This window comes from Lonchura striata, chromosome 3 (genome assembly GCF_050655825.1).
Source record: "Lonchura striata isolate lonStrDom1 chromosome 3, ASM5065582v1, whole genome shotgun sequence".
NCBI lineage: Eukaryota > Metazoa > Chordata > Aves > Passeriformes > Estrildidae > Lonchura > Lonchura striata.
This window is the reverse complement of record NC_140705.1, coordinates 39,580,498-39,606,623: the sequence shown is the minus strand read 5'-3', so window position 1 is coordinate 39,606,623 and position 26,126 is coordinate 39,580,498. Positions and strand designations below refer to the sequence as shown.

At 34.5% G+C, this 26,126-nt stretch overlaps 1 protein-coding gene across 24 annotated transcripts in view; it reads right to left on the bottom strand.

Annotated features, from left to right (window-relative positions):
* The window catches only part of LOC144246068 (uncharacterized), a 198,336-nt gene that overhangs the window by 131,807 nt on the left and 40,403 nt on the right, over positions 1-26,126 (bottom strand). For 16 of the 24 annotated variants that reach the window (XR_014953689.1, XR_014953688.1, XR_013339739.2 and 13 more), the window contains one exon: positions 25,519-25,696. The exons of 6 other annotated variants lie outside the window; for them this stretch is intronic. Coding sequence is in view for 12 of the 18 variants with exons in the window: in XM_085574902.1 (XP_085431028.1) it covers positions 25,519-25,696 (178 nt within the window). In the remaining 6 variants the exon portion in view is untranslated. Of the gene's footprint in view, positions 1-15,745; positions 15,951-25,518; positions 25,697-26,126 lie in introns of all 24 variants that reach the window. 2 more of the 24 variants (XR_014953691.1, XR_013339740.2) reach the window with 1 other exon arrangement.

Here is a 26,126-nt window from a genome sequence, read left to right as displayed (position 1 = left end):
CACAGGAACTTCGGGTGTTTGCTTAATATTCACTAAGCATATTCCGAAATAGTCCATGCACATTTTCAAAAATTTCTTTCACATAATGCCTCACTTTTTTTCAATCCTTTAAAAGACATTTGTTCAATAATATCCACTAAGTAGCTGGGCCTGGGGAAAAGGTATCATTTGCACAGAAGTATTAGAAAGACATTTAGTAGAAAATGACGTATCTTTGAATGCAGCATTCCAGAATACTGTAAGGCAAAGTGAATTAATGTTTGCATTACTTATATTTCATTTGCAAAACAGAATTAGAATTATTAATTTAAGAATATTTAATGCCTAACTAGTGCAGAAAGGCACATGAAGAAATTAACACGCAATGATCATATACATACATTAAAAAATTGAGTGTAGTTAGTAAGTTTCTGAAATCGAAAAATAACACACAAATAAAATATAAGATATCTTTGGTTTTACCTTTTTTTTTTTTTACATTTCTAGTCACTTACTTTTCACTATGTTTTGCCACATAGATATTATATACTGTAAACTTGTAATGGATAGGTAAGTACAGAAAAATTAAAATACAGGTGAAGAAAGAAATTATATCATAGGAAAACTATAGTATGGCAGAAATTGAGCTGTACTGAGATTCCCATCTCTCAAAAACAATAAAATCTAAATGTATGGCTCAAAATTTTAAAGATCTTTAAAATGGTCATTCACTTCTATGAAAATATACATTATAGTTAGTTTACCAAAAGGTGTTTTCATAAAAAATAGCTCCCTGAAAAAATTATTTCAAAATATTGAAAAAAAAATCTAGGTGAGTAGGCTGAATGTGTCATTCTAACTCCATGAGAGCAGTCTCTTCTTTAGTAAGAAACCCTCTAGCACTGGTAAGTCTACTTTGCAGTCTGTGAGCAGCGTGGCTGGACATAGCCCTAAAATATCTTTAGGACAATGTATAATACACACCTCCTTTCTTCTTAACCCATACTAAAATATATGTAGACTTTGGTGTAATTTTGTTCCCCTTACACAAAATTTGGAGATCCAGGAACTGTTCCCTCCCACAACACAATGAACCTTCTCATTGCTGTCTTAAGTTCTTGTATAAGAAATTTTAAGGAAATACACAGATATGCATGTGTGTCTTTGTGAATGTGTCTGAGTGAACCTCAAAGGGGAGAAAACCTCATAGCAAAGGAAGAAAAAATTAGAATTTATTTTGCTTAACAATATTTGGGCAACAGAAGGGCTGATCTTAAATGCTTGGATTACTTTCCAATGTCCAGTATTATTCTTCACTTTTTCTCAAGGGAGAATGAAAGAATTCCCTATTTTTCTTGAGAGATAGAACATTGAAAGACAGGTAATGACCACTCTGATGCATTCTGATCATAATACCTACTCTGAAATCTTAATATGTAAGCTAAGCAATAATTTCAGGGATGTGGATCTTGAAAAATGGTTATACTCCCCCTTCTTACTAGGACATCTTTCAGTGTTAAGATAAACCTGATGTTCATACAGGTAAGACTCATACAAAGAGAAATGCCATAGGAGAGAAAAACAGGAGAAAATGCAACATATCCATCAACAAGCAAACATGGGCCAGGCACAAGAAATATACCCAAGCCAGTTCAAATACAGGTAGAGCACTATTGTAAGTCTATTTTTGCATGCCCGTTTAAATTCTGTAAGCCTCCATAAATGCAGTTATCATTACCATTGTTGCCTTATCATTCTCAGTGATTGCTCTCTTTCAGTCAAGTACAAAGGCAGGCTGAATATAAATGTTTTGTCATAAAACTGCTATTCAAACAATAAAAAGGGTTATAATAGTACTAAAAAAATCACCCCCAGGGCTGCAGCACAGACTGGTAGTATGCATATTCAGGCAGCACAAAGCAGTTCTAGTCACATACTTCTACCCATAGGAACCCTTCCACTGAATCTGTACTTAATATCAGTGTGCTCCCAGAAACGATCCAGATATTACCAGGTAGTCAAGATACACAGAACGTTTTGGAATGTCATTCAATTAGAGGAACTCAATTTATTAGTACTGTGAATTTGTGTTGAATTCAGCAAATAACAACAAATTTAGTCAAAGTCTTTAATTTTTAAGAAGAAAAATGCTTCAATTATGTTTTGGGCCTTTATTCAAACTGTTTTTGTTAGTCCCAGATCTAGCCATGTAGTGCCACCCAGGGGCCAACTGCAACATGCTTCAACACTGCCATCTTGCCAAATAGCCTCAAAAAAGCATTATGCAATACACCCTAGACTGTCTTCTGCACAGGCATAAGTATTCTTTCTAAAATGTCTTAGATGTTATAATATTTTCTCCCCCTTTCTTTTTGTAGCATAGAGACAAGAGTGGTAGGGTCAGGTCAGGCAAGGAAGGGTGAAAGAATATGTAACAATCCAGGGACCACCAAAACAGAGTAATTACTCCCATAGAGTGACCGGATGGATATCTGATCAAGGAAAATAAAAAAATAAATAACAAATAAAAAAAAGGAAAAAAAAATTAAAAAGGAAAAAAAAGAAAAAAAACCCACAGGTAGAATTTAAAGCAAAAGGTTTATCAGGACCAAAAGCCCACTGCCCTGGGTAAATGTGCTTCCTTGCAACAATAAAGACAAATAAAGTACTAAAAAAGGATAAAGCAGGAGATTACAGACCTAGCTGTGGTTTGATAAATGGCACTCTACTCCTCTCTGCTTATTGTGTACTTCATACCTCGCTCTTGAATATGGAAGAGAATTTTATTAAAGATTTAGCCACGGTGGTGGTGGTGACTGGCTCACAGTAATTTTCCTACAAAGTAGTTTAATCTATCACAGGGCAGACAGTGCACCTTCTTACCATGTATCATATCTGTCTATTGAGTAAGTGCTATCCAAATCCAATTTCTTTTCATTTTTGGAACCTGTGATGCATATTCAAGATACATTTTCTTTTTGTCTGTGGCCTAAATTAGGTGCTTTATAAAGAAAAAATAAAAAAGAGAAAAAAAAGTGACGTAATAAAAAAGACTGGACATTTTCTTTTTTCTTTTTTTTCTGAGATTCACTTCAGCGCTAATGATGCAAAACAGTGGGCATGTATGGTTGGCTATCACTGCACTCATGACACTGTCAGTGCACAGCCCCACCTCCAAATCCTGGCCCCAGCTCTTACAGGTGAAACTTATAAAATCCCAGCAATAAAGCCCTAACTTGCTATGATATTTCAAAGTTCATTTGCTATATTTAATTAAAATAATTATCAAAATTGTTGTGCTTTTTTTTTATTGAGCAATATGAGGCTGGAAAAGTTGTTGGTTTAGGCAATAAAAAATGGAGTCTAAGCATTTAGAAATTAAGACTTTTTTTTCCCACAACCAAAAGATAAAGCTTCTAAGAGATTCTCCATTTTAATTGTAAATGGCTCTGTAGGATTCACTGAGAATCTAAGAAATTAAGTACTTCTGATAATTTCTCAGTTCTGACAAGTATTTCCTCCCAGTCTGTGGCTTTTGGTTGGGGACTGGGGGATTTTTCCATTTTCATACTTCTGTGTGTCTGCTGAGCGTGTTTGTCAAACTGAGAAAGAAATTAAAGAGATCTAATCCAAAACTGTTACATCTAAACACATTTATTTTGGAAGCTACTGTTAGTATAGAATATAGTAGTTCTCCAGATCTGAGCATGAAGCACATCCAAGCATAAAGGACACAGGTAATTCAACACTTCAGGGGCAACTAAAGGTGACAGAGCTGGTCCTTTGTGATTTGTATCCTCTGTGTATTACTGTCTGATTAATTCCCTTTGTTAAACCACTTCATAAGATCAGTGTATGTATCTCAATGTAATAATCAGAACATTTAATCTAATAATATGTTTGAATTTATGCCTGCTACAACATGGGTAATTACCAGATGTTAAATTTACTGTGTTAAGAGACAATAAACATATGACTGGATTTTTCCTAGAGTAGCTTCCAAAGGGCAGTCCTGAAAATGTGAGTCTTAGCCCAGAATTAGCTTCAAATCTATTCCAGCTTTGGTCCCATGGAAGAACCTTTACAAGTTGTATCAACAAGAATCTTTCTTTCAACTTGATCTTCAACATCTCTGACATATGCAACAGGCTGAAACAGATATCTCTAACATGTTTTTTTGCATGATACCCATGATACCATATTTTTCCCTTGGACTTTCTGCTTCTAATCTCTGTCTTCTTATCACTGTATTTTTCTTTCATAATTTGAGCAGCAATATACTAGTGCCTATAAAAATAGTCCCATTCAGGTCTGAGACTTCAACAACAGCAAAGAGTACAAAGAATGGTGTCAATGTACTCCATATTACTGATTTTCATTAGCCTCTATAAAAAAGTGTGCATGACTAAAAATTTCAGTCCATATTTCACCCTAGACAAGGCTACTGAAAAAGCAAGTTAGGTTATTGTACTCTGAGTTTGTGGAGATCTTACTACTTCCCAGCAATTGTTTCCAAAGTCTCTCCTAATCAGGTCCCTACCTCTACAGGGACCAGACTTGAAGTCAGAGATTAATTTAAAGAATTGCCAAAATTTTAATTTTATCATGGGATTTCTTCCCAGATTCCATTATTTTTTTGTTGTTGTTTATTGAACAATACACATTTAGCATACACTTTGAATGAAAAAGCACATCTCTTCTCTATTATTTCAGTTTTTCCTGTAGTGTTAATGTTACAGAATCTCATTACTGCTTTTGCTCAGACATAAATCACTCTATGTCCTGCTTCTTCCAAGCTAACAATTAGTCATCTTTGACTGCATTTTCAACGACTGATTCTGTGAAAGGTGTTCTCTGAGGTAGCACTCAGGCAGTGATGTCCTGAGAGAGCCTGAAAATATTGAAATTTAAAAGTTTAAAATCTATGCAGTTCCATTCATGCAATTTCTTCTTCTTTTTTTCTAAAAAAGAAGACATTTTCTGGACTTTTAATCTTTATGAGTTACAATTGTGGTGCTTCCCCTGCAAATGCTGCTCTGCCTAAAGTATTTTATACAGCACTGCAGACCCTCTACTGTACCCACAGCATCAAGGTACTGCCTATACTCTTAAAAGCATCTTCCTGGTCAGACTTAGGAAAATAAAATTTAAAGATTAAAAATATGGATTAGTCAGCAACTTTCCAAAGTCTTCTGTCCAAGGTCCCAGACCTCTTAGGGTCCCAGAGAAAGCACTCAATTAGCTCCCCGCATGTGCAATATTTAAGCTTGTCTTTAAATAACTCCCAAACACTTTTAGACTTACATCTTTGCTTAGAAAATGGTTAGAAAAAGCATGTGGTTTATATTTATATGGAATTGAATACTCTTTGAATTTCTCTAATATAACTAGTTTTCTTAGCTGATTTAAGTGAGAACAACTGAAAACATCGTGACTGTCATCCTATCAAAAAAAGTAACACCACCACTTAACATCTTTATTCTAAGATATCTATTTTTTGCAGTTGCTTACTGAAAGTGCTGTTTAAGCCTTATTCTGGTGTCCTACATATCTTCAGAGAATTTGTAATGAGTGGAGTTTTAACAAATCTCCTTTTCCATCAAGGATATTTTCTCAATGTGGTATTTTCTGTCATTTTACATGTGGAATTACATTTTCTTGAGGATCTATGAGTTCAACAGAGGCCTGTGTTTTTGTTATCCTAGATTCAGTCATTCTCAACTATACATTACTAGGTACTATACACTAATGAAGTACATTGTGTTGTAGAGCCTTTACAGCTACAGTTTCACACAGACAAGGACAAAACATGTGGACAATAGCATAGGGAAGACTACTAAAAAAAAGACATTACACAATAACTGTCAGTAAGGATGCTGTCCAGATTGGCAATTATACAGGAAAATGTGAGCAAAACTAGACTTAAATCTGTGCTTACATTAAATGTCACAGCAATAAGGAAGGATGCTCGGCTTCTATGCTGGAAGGAGAGACCTAATCCAAGCATGTCAGTAGCTTGGGGAAGAGGATACTGGACATTTGATGAAGACACTTTGAACACAGAAAGCAACAAAAGTAAAATAAGAACTAAATAAATTAGATCCTGAATTTCACATTACATTGGACCATGTATTTACAAAAATGAAAAAATAAACCAAGGAGATCATAAGTCTTGGAGTATCTCAGAAACTACAGAAGTTTTGAAACTACAAAGCTGCAGAAGTTTTGAAAAATCTGTCACTTTGGATATAAGAAAAATGTGATTGGACATGAAAGATCTATCAGCCTAGATATACAGAGAAATAACTTGCTGTAAGAACACAATTACAGGAAGTCAGAAACAAGTCAGAAACACTGTTAGAAAGCATGAAGGGGAAAAAATGGCAAGATATCTCTTAGAACTAGATATGCTTTTATTCACCATCCCACTCAGAATTTTACATTCATAGAAGCTTTGGACAATATCTGACCAGAAAGAAAAAAAAAAAAACAAAAAACAGTTAAGTAGAAAAATCAGACATCAATAATACACTAAAGAAAAGTCTTATTGTACTTTAGATCAGCATGTAAACTGAATGATCAGAAAAACTGATTTGGCTACACTGCCACAGCATGATGTTCCATATTGAGTCAGAAACATATTTAACATGCACTTGCTTTGTTGTCAAATGCCTTCTTTGATAAATTATATTAGATTCATTGACATTCCTGAGACAAATTAAAACTATATTTTCCATTTCATAGAGAGCTTGGGCTTTTCCTGAGACACATGTATAACTTTAGAATTTTAAATTGTGGCTACTCCACACCCACACACCTCTGGCTCATTATACCTTCACTGGTTTGAGAAAAACCCTTGCTTCAGCCAGGTTGTGGACTAATCCCTAAGGCCAGATCATTAATTGGCAAAAGCAGAAGTACTCTCCTAGAACATTACTTCAGGCTTGCCTCCATATTTTAGCACACAGACCATATATATCTAAGAATATGGTTTTGCATGCCTTGAGATGACAAAAAACACCTCAAGCATTTACCTATTCACTTAGTTTACCACTTAAAGATTTTGAAACCTAGGCTTCTTTTGTGAGTTTTTCAGTATAGAGTATTTAGAACATGTCTTTCCTCTCTGTTACAAACCACTAGGTGGATTTTGTTCCTGACTCAATTAGGACAGTACATACTCCTCTCACTTCAGTAAATGGGTCTAAAGAATAAGCTGCATTACTTCTTACTGGACAGAGAACAATATGAATTATAAGAATTCCAGTAAGAAAGTCAGATTCAGATGAAGGAATTGAAGAAATCTCAATATTACACATCAGAAATCAAATATTACACAAATTTCTTATTTTAATACAGTCTAAAATTAACTATTAAACATTAGTTCAAAATTCAGATGAAACTTTGAAAGATTCAATTGTACTGAAATATGTACATATGGATGTCATTTTAATATAGAGCCAGGTTTTTGTCATGGCACACATCTGTAATACATTCATTACTGATGCATTACAACCTCAAACAAGATAAAACTGATTTGACTATTTCATAAAGTATTTACAGGCAATAGACCAAACTCTGTAGTTCTCCCAGATTAAAGCAGCTTGCTTGAAATCTAGGTAGCAGCATAGACATGGACACTAATGGTCAGAAACTGACCAAGGAGAATTTTTCTTATAGGTAAAAATTATCTTTTTAAGGACTTAAAATAATAGGAATACATGCTGTTAAATTTTTAATGATTTTTCTACGTAAGGCAAAAATATTCTGTCAGAGATCTAACTTTGCTGAAAAGATCAATGGATATGGCTGATATATCTGGATAACTGGCTTCACACCCTTCTTTCCCTCCTCAGCTACCACTGTCAAGATTTATATCCTTTCAAGTCCATAGCAAGCACTTGCTTCTTTAGCCCCCTCTGGAGTATTTGGTTCTTAGAGTGGACCAGCAACACCAAGATAAGCAAGACATTCACGTGTGACAGCAGAGCTGAGAGTGCTGCCTTGGGCTGGGGAGGGTCCAAGGTGCTTTCCAAGCTGGGTACCTCAAACTTTCAGTGAATGTTTGGAGTGCTTAGTAACCAAAGGTTCAACATAATGAAAGAAATGAAAACTAGTCATTAAACAACACACAGGGTCTTCACACCAAGATGATGCTCAAATATTATGTATAATATACATACTCGGTGCCTTTATGTTCAGCAGACATATTGGATTCCTCACAATTTGAGTAAGAACTTGGAAGAAATTTTAAAACACAAATATGTTGATGTTTCTTACTCTTATAAGATTTTTTCTGAGAATTTTTTACATGCTTTTTTTCCCCTAAAAAGAGAACATCACCCATTTTTACAAGTAGGATCAGTTATTGTTATATATGGTATATAACAAGTAAACAAAAACATGCAAAAAAACTTTATTCTTGTTGAAAAATTAATAAAATCTAGGAGATAGTCAAAGATGCAGGAAGTTTCCTTCATCCTTGATGAGTTCATTAAGTGAATAAGGAAATTACCTCTTCTACCTATGTATGCAATATCAGCTATATCTAGAAAGAGCATGGTTTCATTAGTATCTGTCACAACAGTAGCATTATATAAGAAATTGCTTGAAGCCAATATCCCAGATACAGCAGTCCTAAATCTTAGGAAAGGCCAGAATAAGCAATGCAGCAGAGAGTATCTTTGCATCTTATGAATGATGGTTCACTGCTGGAAAATTTTACTCTTCTTTCCTGGTCTTGTCTATCTAGGACTTTTTCATATAATCCATGGCTAACAATATATTTTTCTAAGCTAAATTACTGAAGACATAATGATATTCAAAAAGTAAAAAAAAAAAAAAAAAAAAAAAAAAAAAAAAAAAAAAAAAAAATATCACTGAATTATATTATTGCTCAATATAAATATTTGCCCAGAAGTGTTTCTCTAATCAATATTTAAAGTGAGTCAAAGGAAGTTTAATAGTCAAATCTTGCTCTCATTATATGTCATCATCCTTTATCTGATATCTTCTGAAGCTATAGACCCCTCAGATGTTGGGAGAAAGCAAACAATTAATTCCACAAAATTTTCATAAGAAAAAACTGCTTATTTGAAAAATATGACAAAACTGGATTAACATTTTCATGCATTCAGGAGGGCACTAACATAATGCAATAAATTCTTTAATAATGAAATATGCTTTGATCCTATTATATGTTTCAGAAATAATTATATCCTGTCAAAGCACAAAAGAAAATGAAAATACAATTGGTTTGCAAACAAAAATCACTGTAAATCATGAGAAATATATGGATATCTATTAGGACAAAGACTGTACTTAGGAACTGTGTGTGTATTTGTGTGCCCATGTGCTCGTGCATGTACTGTGGTGCCTACTAGGCACGACTCCTGATCTGGTGTCTGCTATTTCTGCCCATATGACATTGTGACAGTCCTGTGCTGAAATCCAAATTAAATCTTTATTTGCACTATAATTTTCAATGTACCAATGAATAAAACATTGCTGTTTTCTTTCTGTTATAAAGATATCTTCTAATTTTGTGAAGTTTCTCAACCCTCCCATACAAATGTGATATCAAACCTTTCTGCAGCATAAGTCACTGATGAGAACCAGCATTAAGGAGTGAAATGACAGACACTTAAAGTACTAAATAATTTACTGATGGCATGTTTATCTCTTAAAATGTCAGTTCTGACCTGAAAACCAAAGCAGTAGATGCTGCCCCAGACACTGACCCAAAGAAAGGTGTCAGCCCAAAACATCTTACTTTGAAAGCACAAGATCAACAGCAATTCCACTACTGTGGGACAGAGAGGAATGCTATGGAAAATAATACTATCAGTGGAATTGTCAGTAGTTTCTACATACCAGTTGGATTTATTAATTACAAATGATCTTGTGAATGTGCTATTTTTAGGCTCAAAAAATGAAAGTTGCCTAGGGAAATTAATCTCTAATTTCTGCAGGAGCTCTGTATCCAAATCAAGTTTTCTAGGTAATTTTGCATACACCACTTGAATTTCTAGGTAAAACATAAATATTTTTGAATATGAGTTTGATTCACATTGTCTATTAATAGAATAATTGATTTTAATGTGGGTTTTTTTTAACTCAGTGCAAAAAATTTATCTGCATTACTTCTTCAAAATCTAAATATATTTTTTTTTTAATGTTTAGCACTAGGAAACTCTAGATAATGCTGTATTTTCTATATAAATCTTGATCTGCTGAGGAAAAATATTAAAGATGGTACAGAACATCTTGTATCAGCAAAAATCAAATTAGCAGTTTTAGTCTCAATGGCCTTTTGTTTTGAAGCTGGAAAAAATACATTTCCACACAGCTACAATTTCTCCACTGCTTCCCCTGCTATCATACTGGTGCTTTGGATGACTACAAGAGTCATGACAAGCTTAGCAAAAAGATGAGACAATCAAGAGTCAGGAAAACAAAAGAATTAGAAAAATATTATGTAAACTAAAACTAAATGCAACAAATGCCATTAAGCATCACCAATAAAAATAATTTAATTAATATGTTCTTATATTTAATTAATTATAGCAAGTGTGGAAAACATTTTAAGAAAAGCTTTCAAGTATCTTAAAGTAAATAATCTTAGAGAAGTAAGGTGGTGTAGAAGTGATGCTACTAGACTGGAAACCTGGAAGGACGGCTGCTGACTGCTATTCATATTTTTACTATGTTAAAAGAAATCTCATCTTGTGTTTCCTAGTGAATGCAGCAGGTTTTACCCATGTTTTAGCAAAACAATCCATTAATTCAGTCTTACCTATAACATGCTTTTAGATGTTCCCATTAAATAGGCTTCAAAAACCTGGGTTCAATACACTACTAGATGCAGTGTCCAACATTGTATTACAGCCATCTACTTTACGGCCAACTTTGACCTCACTGTTTCATTTTCCATTGCCTCAATTCTTCCCAGGCAATGGAAGAAATACTTGCTTTCTCTCTAGTTCTTATATGTGTTGCAAAGATACAGATATAATGGCATCATTCAGCTACAGCTTTAGCTTTGTTAAAGTGGATCCCTGTTCTGTTTTGGACTCCAGATAAAAGTAAGAAAAATCAATACTGAGCTTAAGTACCACTGAACAAGCATTCCCAACCTCTTCAAGCTACCACCACCTAAAACTAATTAAATCTGCATATCACAAATATTACTTATGTTAAACTTTTATTCAACTTGGCTTTTGCTGATATTTTCCAGTCTGACCACACTTTTCAAACACCAAAATAATTTCACCTGTCTTAATTTAGAATACAAGGCGGAAGGAATAAGAAAAAAAACTATTTTTGCAATATAAGGAAGGATTGCATGCTATACAGCCATACAAAATGTACTAATAATGCCAAGAACAAAGGTGAGAGAAGAAAGGTAAACTTAATTTTTGGTACTGTTCTTAAATTTGGTTTCCAGAATCTAAGTTAGCACCAACTGACCCCAGGAGTGAAAGAAATATGTGGGACAAGCCAGAAAGAAACTGCAAGTAGCAGGATGGCAGAAAGGTGTCTGGCCTCAAACTACTAATTAGCAACTAGAAAAGCTGTACCACATATTCAGTGCTCCAGCATTCCTCCTCCAGAGGTTGCTGCTAGCCTGCCTCATTATCATCTGGATGGAAAACAACACTCTTTCCTGGGAGTTCGCTGCAACAGTCTTATTGATTAAGTTCCCACAGTGTTAAATCATTCTGTAGCTTTCACTCCATTCTCCCCACCTTCCCACCCCTGCATAATAACAGCTTTGGTGGATTTATGGGGGTGGTGCAGTAGACGAGGAGCATTTGATAAACACAGTATAATACAGTTTCTATTTATGCAATGCCCTTAGCTTCAGGACATTTCACATGCCAAGACAGTATTTAAAAAAACAAAAATAAACTAATCTGACTTTGTTCTTGCTGGTATACTGCTTCTGCTACAACTTACAAATCTCTGACAAACACCCAAATATGTTCTTTCCTGGATGTAGTGAATTTGAAATAACAGGTTAAAAAGAACTAGTAAGGTGATTATTGTTCCCTTTTCATCATATTTCAGGTTGGAGAAAACCAACAATTTCTAAGTATAGTTCATGTAATTTTTTTTTAGTGGCATACATCTGAGGCATGCAAATCTATGTAACACAATTAAAAAAAAAAAAGTAAGCATAAAAAAAATAATTCTTACTATAAATAAAATTGAATTATCTCTCATTGTGAAAGAACCTATGCAGAATAATGGATCCTTACATCACTGGAACAATAAAAGCTTAAGATTACTCTAGGCTTTGCTCTGATTTTAGACCTGAAAATAACTAGACATTTTTTTTTAATGGGTCAGACACTAAGAACACAATATGGGTTAAGTTTCTTTAGAGGATCCAGAGTAGATACAACATTTCCCAATGGGCCCTGAGCTATCCTGAGGGGAAGTCGGCTGACAAGCAGGTCTCAAGAGATGTTCTGAAATACTAAAACTTACTATTATTATTTTTTTTGTTATTGTTATTATTATTCAGAAAAAAATAGAACGTTACTGAAACCATCACTTAAGAAAACATCAAGATAAATGAATATTAAAAAGGAGGAAGGAAGAAAATGGTGCTGGATCAACTTTTTGGCAACATGACCAAGTCATAAATTTCAGTTGGTAGGGATTTTCAGGTGAAAACATAATATTTCATATTCAGAAAAAAAAACCCAAGAAAACCAAATAACACCAAACAAACATACAAAAAACCCTAAAACAAACAAAAAACCCAACACATCCCATAATGTATCACAATAGCCAATCACTATTGCATTTCAAAAATCTACAAATGGAATTCTTATGCATAGAAAAGTTTTCTTCAGTGAAACATTAAAAAGATTTTATTATTCACTCAAAGCGAAAATGGACCATTTGGAATTCAAATCTGCTTTTGTGAAGCACAGATTTCACAAATTGTTGCATGGGGATGCAGCAGAGTTCAAGGTTTCTCTTATCTATTTCATATTAGTGATCGTTACAGTAACAACCTCACTGACTGGCTTTTAATCTTTCCATGGTTGCACATTGTAGGATTTCTACTACCTGACTGCCAGCAGCAAGTAGATTGACTCCCTCCAGAAAAACAGCACATCATCCTTTCTCTTTCTAATAACCCTTTTTAGTCACAAATGTGCCTCTCAGGCATGCTCAGCTGAGGGAGGCCAGTGCCTGATGCTGCTCATCCCATGGAGGCAGTCCCGCTGCGCTGGGTGTTGGGAGCAGCCATCAGGACCTGAGCCTGCAGCCAGGGCACTGTTCTTTCCTTCTGTAACCAAAGCAATACTTTTATTTTATCATTTACTTCTGCCTGGATATACCATTAATTCATTACTGAGAGAAAAAGTATTCACAGGAAAAAAGGAAGGAAAATTGCTGATACTCTAAGCTACCAGACATTTGGATTCAACAAGCAAAGGATAGCACTGTAGGAAAGAAATTAAATATATACTCCAAAATTATTTTAGTATGAGATTTGTGCTTTATTCACCACCACCCTCCTTGTAGTGTACCCACTTCATTAGCTGTTAATTTTTAACCAGAATCTATATATATTTACACCCTATTTGCTTCTTGGCATTGTTAGTCAGAAAAATATTTTCTTTCCAACTTCACAGAAAATTTTAACTTATTCCACAAAATCTCCACTGATTTCAGTCCAAATGCTCATGGAGCAAATTACTCTACAGAACTAGTGAAACAGAACTTTTTACATTAGCTGATGCATTTAGCTTTAATAGGAAAATAAAATTCAACAGAGGTATATTTTGTACTTCTTAGTACTAAACATTTAATCCTCCAAAATTTACAAAATTTATATTAAATTCATTCACTAGAAATATTTCAAATATTTTAAGTTATTTTGGTACCAAAACATATTCACACTCAGTTCTTTATTTTATGAAGTAATATTACTCGGAAAATGGTTCTCGAAACTAAAGCTATACCAGTGATGAAATATTTTCTTAATGAGTATGTCTTTCCTTACTCCTAAAAGTGTTCTTACACAAGCAGGGTCTATGGATCAGAATCTATGATTCAGTACAGATTTGTCCTGGGACTGGTAACAAGATTCAGCAGAAAAGTTGTATAAGCTGAACTGGAGGTTTCAGCTCAACATAATTACAATCTTTAGTAAAAGCTAAAATCTACCAGGAGACCATCCAGTAATTAAGACATGAAAAAAAGGCTATAAAAAAAAGATAGTTTCCAGAATTCTATTCTAAGAATAAATATAAAACTTTAATGTTTCTTTTACTCTGCAGAACTGAACATCATATCTGACATATTAAAATACATTACATTTTCTTAAATAACATTCTCCTGTTTCTCAAATAAACAAAACAGGAAACATAGAAACTAATTTTCAAACAAATTGATATTCATGCCATGAAAATTATGCCATCCAAATGTTAAATATTTAGTATAAGTTTCCAAGATCTACTGAGAAGGCAGCAAAGAGAAACATGGCAGTGTTGAAAGAGCCTACTCTACAGTTTGCACACCTTCAGGATATTACTGATCTCTTACCATCCATCTGTTTTCACCTTCACTCTTTGTCTTCTGGAAAAATTACACATGAAAAGACTTTTTGTTGTTGTTGTTTTGCCTTTTTTTTTTTTTTTTTTTTTTTTGTTCATGTTCTTAATTTAAATTTTGATCAGCTTTTCCTTTGGAGTTGGTGAGAAGAGTTGCCCACTGAAGATGCCTCTCTCATTCAATTGCTTGCCTGCATGGCTTGGGTAAAATGTTTAAATTTGGGTAAGCCACTAATTTGTAGCTAATCTGACTCACTGTCAGGTGCAATAATTTCTTTATAAAGATTTTAAATCATCCAATAGATCAATTATCAATATGCAATGCTGGGTTAAGTAAATGCCAAGAGAAACTGTTAAGAAACTGTTCTTGGCCAGATATCACAATATTTTTAGAAATCATTTCCAGGAAGATAAGCTAACAATACAGAGAGATCCGTAGGATGATAAACAATGGGTTGAGTAAAACTCAACCCCTTAGCTGAAGGGCTGCAGCCTGCAAAATGTACAGTTACAAATATAATAATTTATGTAGTCTAATGCAACAAAAGAGATAACTGAAGAAAAACCTCAAAATTTTCTTTGAAAAGCAATATTACTGGAAATTATACATATCTGTCTCAGTATAATTTAATGTCTTCATGTAGTGTTTTGTCACTAACAAGATTTTCATATATCACAAAATGGAAGCAAAGTATAGTATACCTCTGTGTGCAAAATTTCTGTGTGCAAAATTTCGGTGAGACCACTCTTGTAACACTTACTCGCACTGCAACGAATGTGTGAAGTACAAAACTTATAAGCAAACCACATAAGTGATGCAAGATCTTAAAAAAAAGCAAAAATATGGGATCAAAGGTGCTCCAACTATCTTATCAAAGGGAAGGTCAAAAGCGTGGGCATTTACAAATGGAAAAAATACAGCTTAAAATACACTTTATAAAGTTTTGAGGGATGCTATTTCATGTGTATGGAGTGGAAATAAATTCTTCAAGAGCAATCAGGCAAGCCAGAGGTGAAAAATTAAGGAATGGGAAAATCATCATTAGTGTGATGCCCAAACATGGTAATCTAAAACTGCAACCAAGTTGGGTTTCTCTTTAGAGTTAACAGAAAGAACCAAGCAGCTCAGAGTACAATTCATCTCATCCTAAACAGAACTCTGAAATTACATGGAATGCATCTGGTCATACCTGTTTCTCTCCTCAGTAGAACAGGGGCAAAAATAATTAGCTGAAACTGAGACATCTATGTTTTTTACATCCAAAGTTAGGTGAGATGTATCCCAGAATGTATTGCTTTTTAGAGCCAGACGGTCTTCAGGAGTTGCATGTTATCACCAGAAAACTGATAATCTGTATTTTTCTTTCTCCTTGGGAGGAAACCTTATCCCTTTGCCTGAGAATGAGGGTAGAGAAGAAAGAAAGAAGTAGCTTAGGGCAGTAGTGCATAATCACTAGATTTTTCATTTCAGCTTTCAACTTGAAATTACAGATCTAACTTCCATTTGTGACTGCTATGACTGTACTGAGATTAGCATTTACCATACCACTTTCTACAGCTGGTATCAGTGAAAATATTTATGCACACAGTGAGAGAAGAAAGGTATGTGCCAAAACCTGTGGGTGCCACTAAAAACATTTATTTCAAATCTGTGTTTTTTTACAGTGCACAACACAATGGTATTCTGCTTATAGTTGGAAAACCAGACACTCCCATAATACAAAAAAATTAAGCAAAAACAATTTTTGACCTGTAGTAGTAACTGTCTATAGCCCAAATTAAGCACTATAAATACAACAGAACAACAGTTATACCACCTCAGCAATGTGAGAGATCTAGACTTTCTAATGAAGACCCCGTAAGACACATAGCTTCAAAGTCTAGTCTTAACTTTAAGCTCCCTTTAGATTTTCAATAAACAGATAGAGTGCACATGAAAATAAAATTAAATCAAATCAAATACAAACACATAGAGTTCCCTTAGGCCAAGCTTACAGACAGTAAACCAGTAGTTTCAAACACTGACGGTAACAACCATTCTTAGGTAAACGATTTGCTCAGAGATTATGGGGTGCTACCAGAGCCAGACAACTGAAAACCAGAGGGATTGTGAAGACTGTGCCAGGTCTTCTCAATAGAAATTTCTGAATGAGCTGCTCCTTCTCACCAATATTTGGCAGACAGTACTTAGGGGGTTTTTAATTGCCACTGCTACAAACCATAGAAAGGTTTTCTGACGGTGACGGAATGCTGACCTCACTGAAAAAAGACCAGTTTTACCTTAGCTAATGAATAATAGTTGCCATTTTCTGTAATTGTTCCCCCCCTTTACTGTCACAAATGGTCTTACAATAACAATCATAGTGCATAATCTGATGCAAGTGCTCTTAAAGAAATTCCTAGTAAAGGACTGCAGCCTCTGTGGGAGGTAAACTGTCAGAATTATCTTAAACCACTACCTGTCTTCCACTACAATAGAAAAGGCCTTTAATCGAAATAATCCTTTTTCAAATGAGCAACTTTTTTTTCCTCTCTGCAATTCACTCATCTTAAAAAAAGCACTATAGCTTTTGTGCATAACTTAATTCATTCTTCAAGACAAGTACAAAATTTGTCACTGACATTTAGCGCCAGCCGTAGGCAATGGATAAAATGAACTAGTTAGCAATTTAACCTGTAAAAAAACAGAGTGGGATGAACAATTTTCTGCCATCAAAGCAAATGGCTAACATTTAGCAGGATTTTATTTTTATTTTTCAGCCCATCCCATCCTCAAGAAGAAAGAAGTCAGGCTAACATTTTTTCTGGGTCCTAAATCTTCCTCTCAGCCTATTTCTTTAATGGTTTAAAGTAAATGACTATCCAGAGGATAATTAGGCACTGTGCTGTCGCATCGTGTCAGGTCACAGCTGGATTTAGTCAGCATTAACCTTTGGGGAGAATTGGAATATCAGTATCATTTAAAATTAAAGACGTGTAAGCAGGCATTTCTGGAGATGTTAGAAAAGTAATTGTCTGTAAATTGTTTGACCTTGAGATTTAATTGCATGCACAACACACATTCTAGCAAGAACCCTGGACTGTGTTCTTTCTCTTTCACCTCCGTACCTCTCACTTTGCAGAACCCATTAAGCTACCTGTGGATTTTTCAGTAAAATATTAAAGATTGTTTTATACCAAGAACAAAAGCTTTTAACCAAAAGCTCTTACAAAAAAACCCTGCTAAACAGCTGTAGTATAGAGCTCACCTATTTGAATTTCAGTCCTTTTATAAACTTAGAAAATACTCCTGTTAAACAGCTATGCTTAATTTTTATTCCTTTTTTTTTTTTTTTTTACTAACAAGTTTGCATATTATGCCTTACTCCCTTTTTTCCCTAATGAGACAGCTTATGCTTTCAAAGTCCCTCAAGCTAAGCAAATCTCTCCACTGCTTCCACTGTTAATAATGAAACTTCATAATTATACAAATCCAAGGTGGCCAATCAGCTTCTCGGGCTGAGCCTTCGGGTACCTCATGCATTATTTATGTGGTACTCAGGCCTGTGAACTCAGTTTCTTATATTAGAAGCCTAATTAATATTTAATCACATGTAGAGAGGGCACACAAAGCTGTGCTAGTCCCCAAAAAAAGTGCAAGTAAAGCTGTACACAGGTACTCCTTTGCTTGTATGTGCATGCCTGTGCATGCTGCAGTATGCACACTCAGACACAGACACTGATTAGAAACACAGATCAGGAGTGATGCAAATCTTTGAAGATGCTAACATATGCCAAAAAAAGACAAACATAGCTTTGATCCTGACTGCAAAAAAGCTTTCTCAGGTGATGCTGAAAACAGTTGAGGCTCTCCAGGAGGATTTCAGCATATGAAAACCAATGCCAAGGAAAACCTTTTAGGTTTCTTGGCTCTTTTGTTTCTTTTTCTTCCTACATACCTACAGACATGTCCTATATATTCCTAGTGACAAACTCTCAATTCACACTGGCACTGTGTCATCTACTGCAAAGCAAAAGTTACCACAGTCCATGAGAAAAAGTAGTAATACCTGCAAGTACACTGACATTTTGTGTTCATGTCATAGTCATCTCTTCCCTGGCACTGAAATGCTGGATAATCCCAGCTGTTATCTTGCATAGCAGAATTCTTGAGAAAGCCTTATTGAGAATGATGGTGGTGATGATGATGATTTAAGGTGTAGAAGATTATACTTATTACTGGATTTTTTATCTAGAAAACTTTCATGTCTGTTGATGCTGAAATATTTTCATCCTTACCTATTATTGCACTCCTACCTGCAAAATCCTAATTTGCCTGCTGCTTCTTTTTGTCTATATACAGACTCTGACAGGTCACACTGCATTTGGAAACCTTTTGATTGAAAGAAAGAGCAATCCACATATAGAAAACTCTCTGAGTACACAAGTCAAAGGAGTAATAAAAATATCTATCTTATCATTGTAAATTCTACTTAGCTTAAAGCAGTTTAATATTAAACAAAATATTACATCACATTTATACTATTATTTCAATCAACATTTCCAAAGAAGCATTAACTTTTCTGAGCTACTACCCTCTCAACACCACTGCAATCTCTCCTCACCACTGTCCAAATTTCCCCTTTAAAATTTGATTTGTATTTTCACTAGTATTGTCTCCCCATAAACAGCAGCAAATGGGACTTATGGACTTTATTCTCCATCATTTGCTATTAAAGGTATTAAAGCTATTAAATGTGTCCTTAAAATTAATTGATCTTACCAATATACAGAATGGCTGTGCTAACCAGAGCTGGAAAAACCCAAGAAACTTTGGTTTGCTGGACAGAAAAAGAGAATTTGGAAGAAGGGTTGAAAACTCTGGGTAAGGAGACTGATGATGCCATACATGGAGCACTGCAGCTCTGGGCTCCTCAGTACAAGAGACATGTGGAGCTACTGGTCAGCCTGCAGTGAAGGGCCACTAAGATGATGATGGGAGTGGGTATTTCTCCTACAAGGAAAGGCTGAAAGAGCTTGGACTGCTTAGCCCTGAGGGGAGAAGGCTCAGAGGGAATATGTGAAGTGAGGAAATGTAAAAGAGAGGATCAGGCTCTTTTCAGTGGTGTCCCACAACAGGACAAGAAGCAGGACAGACATCCTGAACTGAAATGAAATGCAAATATCCTGAATCAACAAGAAACACTCTTTTCACTGTGAGAGTGACCAAGCACTGACACAGGCCACCCAGACTGGCTGTGGAATCTCCATTCTTGGAGATATTCAATATCTTCCCAGGCAACTGAGCCTATGTGGCCCTAACAACTAAGGTTGTTTGCTGAATGTACCATTACGCCAGCAACTTCAAATCTTAAACTTGACCTAAGACCTGTCTACTAAACAGGACAATAGAGAGGAATAGAAATTTTAAAAATTAATCTAATATTACATTCCAGTTTCAATATGGGATTGTTCTATTAACTGTATTTTCTAATGGTCTGGTCAGCCTACCATTAAATTATTCAGATAAAGATGAGGGACCTGATTCTCAGCTGGCACATATCAGTATAGTATCATCGATTTAAATAGGACTATACCAATTTACATCTCCTGTGAATCATGCCTATCATTTCAATCAGAACAATTAAACGATTACTTTCCTTTTATATTAACATAAATTGGTAATAACTAATGAGTGCTCATAATTCTCTGCCTTTTTGTAAGCCCTTCTCAAGAATAGGAGCATTCACCTAGTAGAAGGGTGAATACATTAACTTACCACATACACAACTGAATAGCAATGCACAGCACAGACAAAACCATGGGAAAGATGCATATTCCTTCTGAATCTACAGCTCACAATGGTCAAAATATTCTAGAAGGTTTTCAGCTGAGATTACAAGAACAGATGCTGCCACTTTACACTTGTACCAAATAATAATGATGCAATAACTGGCTGAACAGGGTATTAATTTTATGTTATAGATAGACTAATGTGACTTTCTTTGAAAGTAAACATGACTCCAGAAGCAGAATATTTGAGGAAAGTATAATTTCTTCTAACAAAAATAGGATGAATTAGTAATTGCCATGCTAAAGAAAACATCATCTATAACATTTAGGATAGATATTAGGAAAAGTTTTTTCACCCAGAGGGCACATAGGCACTGCAATGATCCTCAGGGAAGTGGTCACAGCATCAGATGTTTGGACAATGCTCTCAGGTACATGGTGTGACTCTTGGGACTGTCCTGTGCAGGGCCAGAAGTTGGATTTAGATGATCCTTGTGTGTCCCTTCCAGCCTGGAATATTCTATGATCACATATGTAAACAAATGAAAAACAATGAAAGTTCATTCTGTAATATGTCTTAAAAACCTTTATGGTCTTTTCAAATCATCATGTATTCATCAGCTGTGTTAACAAACAGCACCACCCAGTCACTACTATTTTAGACTTCAGTGTGAAGTCTCAAAGTGAGGGATTGTTCCTCATTTTGCCAAAGTGGAACCAAGAAGACTTTCTGGACACTTCAGTATCTTCACAGGATGGCAGAGAGAGGAGTAACAGAAGAATCTCTCACAATTCCAGAATCCTCCTCCTTCTAAAAAAATTCTAGATTTTCTTGCACATGAGTCCAAGGCAAAGGAATTAACTATACTGATAATCAAAACCCATAACAAATATATTTTTTCCCATTTAAAAAGCTTGGTATATCAAGCACACATGGAGAAAATAAATTTTAAAGTAGTAATTTAAATGTAAGATATTCTTTCTATATAACTAAAAGTAGTAGAGTAGGGGGGTAATGAGGACAAATGCCCATCCCATAACAACTCCGAGAAAATACAATCCAATAAATGTGTGCTGTAAAACTTAAAAGTGAAATAACCAATTCAAAAAAAGTTGCCCATAGAGATAGGTAATTTAAATTAACAGTCATTCTTGAATGGGATCTATTAAATCCATATCCAGCTCAGCAAGAAGCATTTCCACAGTTTCCTTAGATTTTGTATATTTTGACTTTTAAAGGTACAATTTTGAAGGGATATATCATAAAATAAAAGTAATAAATACACTGAGAAACATTATGTTATATCTTCTCTGCTTGCAGCTTGCAAAATATCCAGGAAAGCTTAATAAGAAAAATATACTTTGGGAAACAGAAATTATAATGAAACCACTAAAAACTTCTCTGGACTGGAAAAGGAAATTAAAAAAAAAAAAAGAATCAAAGAGAAATGGTAATTAAAAATAAAAAGAAATAAAAAGAAGATATGAAAGAAAAAATAGGGAGAGAAATATGAAACTAACCTTGCTCACAGTCAAAATGTCATTCAGCAATCTTGCTTTCATTTCTAGAAAGTATCTGTATTAAACCCATTTTTATTAAAAGTGGGGTTTGCTGCCCATCTTGACTTTACCTTCTGAATATATATATATACAGACATACAATCAATTTTTGACTCATGATCAGAATAATTCATTTCAAATCTTCATTTTTTTAAATCCAATACTTGCTTGAAGTTTCTGTACAAGTTTAGGAATATCAAGACCTTGAACTTCACTGCAGGTTTTCCCAGTGTTTCAAGAACAAATTCTTAGATACAGTACTCAAGCACCATGTATCTTTTATATCACACTTTCCAGAGTTTTGCTGATGAGAAAGAAATACCCAATATATCTAGGAAACTGTTGAAAATTAAACTTGTAACATACCTGCATTTATACACTTAGATAAGTATATACACCTTGTGTGTGTCCAAACGCACACTCATGTATGCATTACACTTATGTGTGTGTGTGTGTATATATTAGTTTGTTTGTTTATTTATACACACACATATGTATATAAATGTATTTACCAAAGTCTTGAAAACTGGTTCAGCAATTAAACAGTGAGCTTTAAGCAAAGACTTTTAGACTTGTGTACAGTCTACATTACAACAGTGATAAATACAAAGAAATTTGATTCACTCAAATTTCAACAGAGTGAAAGAATACTAACATACATTTGATCCTAATGTATACCTCTGATATATAGCTATATTTAATATCTGCTGTCTTCTCTAAACTTTACTAAGGGTATTGCTATCACCTAGAAATGTAAAACTTACAACCAAAGTAAGCATTCCTTTGCAAAATATTTTGATTATGTTTGAACTGATGAGATTCTACTACATGCTGGGGGTATCTTCACAGTTTCTAATAAGTGTTTTGATTTTCAGAAACTTTCAGTCAGTAGTTTTGAGTTTAAGAGAAATCATAACAGTAAGTTTTAACAAACCTCTTCACCACACTATTTTCATTCATAAGTTAGAGCTGGTACAGAATGTGAAATGAAATACTATTGCAACCGATGTCAAAAGTTTACCATTTTGGATTTCATACACTAAATGCCATTCAAGAGTGTATTCCAGTGTGATACCTAATTGGTAGCCTTTTTCACACTTTCAATTTTTCTACTTTGTTGCCAAGCATCCTCATATTAATAAGTAACAGCACTTAATGAGAGAAAAAATTCCAATGCAACACACTTAACTCACTGCCTTTATCCACTGTATCATAGTAAAAGTGAACTCTAATGCCAAAGGGAAGTTAGGCCTTTAAACTGCATCTCTAAATTGCAGCTAAAATGCTGAAGCAAGGATGTCACAGTTACACATAATTACCATTTCTACAGGAGTCTGTTTCCTGTGGTGACAGTAGCATATTTAAAAGATAGCATTTTCAGTCTTTGATGTCACTTTTCTCATACAAAACTGTTTCTTCACCAAGAGCCCTATTCAGTAGCCCAGACTTATCCAGTAAAGCACTTAAAGTTATGTTTAGATCCTATTTTACTTAGGTACATAATTAGGATTTTTTTTCTGAAAAGGATTAAACTCAAGTATGTGCTTCAAATGCTGTGTCATATGGGAACCTAAAATAGGAGCTAAACTCCTAACTGCAATATTAATTCTCCTGACTACCTAGGATTTTTAGTCACAACAAGTTTTATCATGTTTTACAGGTTTATTTTTCAAATAATATTTTAGTATCATCTTGTCTTACCACATAGCACATGCTGTAAGCTTATTAAAAGTCAACAAAAAGTTTGAATAAATATTAATCTTAATCATATTTGAATCTTTAATACTTTACCAGTGCTCCTCATGGCTTAAAGACCATAAGCTTTAAGTACCACAGAAGATTTTTTTTTTCCACATATGAAATAAGAATGCTTAGAAAGGTATCTGCTTACAGAACAGGTTGTAAAATGGAAATACGGAGGAGGAAAACCCTCCCTAGGTCTCCCACATTTCTCTCTCCATCTTTTGCTTTTTCTTATTCACAATGGCTGTAATAAAAAAGGTGTTTTCCTAGATAAATATTACAGAACAAAGAATACAGTGTGACTTCCTCTGCTATACTACCAAATATCTTCCCATCAACCTAGCTATAAATAGTGCCCTGATTATATAGCAACTGAAACTGTCATCTGTTCCCCTTGTACAAAGTACCTCTGTGATACTCAAACCCTGAAGAAACCCTTTTTTGCAATCCTATCATTGAAGACACCATTTAAAGAAATACTGTCTAATACCTCAGTGTTGTTCACTGGGCTTTTTCTATTAGCATCCTCAATACAACAGCCTGTGGCAATTTTAATAGTTATACTCTAAGGGGAACACACTGGGAAGGTTGTGGCATTGTCATTCTAACAGAAAACTGGGTGCAATTTTTCCTGGGGGCCCTTCAGTGATTTCCATGCCTAGGATAGACCATAGTGGCTGTTGAAGCACATCTAATGCACTACCTCCTCTTCATAAGCTCATTATATTTTCTCTCTTAGGATAATTTCTTACAGCTACAGCACAGAAATGAAAATTTAGAAATGTTTTTTCCATTTCTCACCGGGCCTCAGACTTCCTGTGTGGATCTTGAACAAATTGTTTTACTAACTCTACCTCTGCTTTTCACATCTGAGAAGTAGAGATAAAAGCAAAAGGAGCACTTCAAGGCTTAATTCATTAAAATTGGCAAAGAACTTTCAGGTCAATGAATGGAGGCTGCAACAGATTAACATATTAAAAGTTTTAATAATTTATTTGTGATCTACTTCAACTGATGCAATATGCTTCTAGACTAGAAGCACCAGGAAAATTTAACACTGTGTCACTGTTATACATGTCCAGTTCTGCAGACCAGTAACTGTAAATGAATGATATTGCTGTGTTGCTCCTTCTATTTGGGTTGTGTCCCAGGGTAATAACGCACAGCTCAGGAATAACCTTCTTTCAAGAGAAAGTTAAAATAAAGCTAGATGTAATATAAATACACACTTCATGTTTATACACACATACACTGTACATATACAGAAAATATGTGCATTGAGATGCTATTCCAAAGGAAGAAAAACATTTTTCCTTTATTTTGTTACAAGGCCATAATTTCTCAAGCTGAGTGATAAATGCTGTAGAAATGCTCTGTAAAAAAAATGCCTGTAATTAACAAATATGTGATTTTTTTTTTGTTAGATCCTGTGTTTAATATATGTCTTCATATTAATGCAATACGATTAAAAGAAAATAAAACAGCAGAGGAAGAAAAGACTTTTTTTAATAATAAAATCTCCTTTATTCCAATAGCATTTTTCCTCTGGATTTTTTTCTTTTAAAAATAAAAATTCCATTTTCCTGTCTGAATTCAAAATGATTGACTGGAGCACAATATTAAGTAATAAATAAAACAGTCCCAGTGGCTGAAAGACTCCTGAATAAAGAGAAAATTATTTTTGGATTTTCCTTCTGATCAGATATGAAATATTCTGAAACGCCACCTCTATAATTTGATAAAAAGCTTGATATCCCCAAATGAAAATAGGATTCAGCACTTTCATTTTTCTGTCTCTAAAGGAACCTCTAGGTAAACTGATTTTAAAAAAATGAAAATCTCAAGCATAAAGGTGGGAGTAATGAAGCAAGTTTAAATATGCGCTGACCTTTGAAATGAACTGCATTCCATGTTGTTTGGCCAAGAAGCTGGCTGTGTTGCTGTCTCCATCAATTTCCACAGCATAAAAGATGTGGGTTTTGGAGCTGCCCTGCTCTCTGGTGGATGTTGATAGGTATCGCCGCAAATACACCAGTGCTGATAGTAACAGCCATATGTTCATTGCTCTGAAATATTAAAAAGAAATTCACACGGGATAAAAGTGTAAGCATCTTCTTTTGTTGTTGTTGTTGTTCACAGTGAAGATTTACCTGGAGGTGGCTGTATTTTATATTCCTCATCTTTGGATAAAAAAAATGAAGTCCTAGATTTTTTAAAATTTAGTTTCAATATTAAACTAAAAGATAAAAGCAAAACAAAACATTATTTTAGGAATCTAAGAGGCTTATACTATTTAACAATATCTAAAAGCAAAGTGATGTTGGGCCTTATGATTTTATTCATACAAATTCAAAAATTAAAACCTAAACTACTTTGCAGCTTTACTTACATGACTATTTTCTTTTTCCACTCCTATTTTGTTATACAAGTTTAACTAGTTTTATCCAGTGGTATGCCAATCTCCAGCTGTTTTCACTAGATTTGAAGGTCAACTGT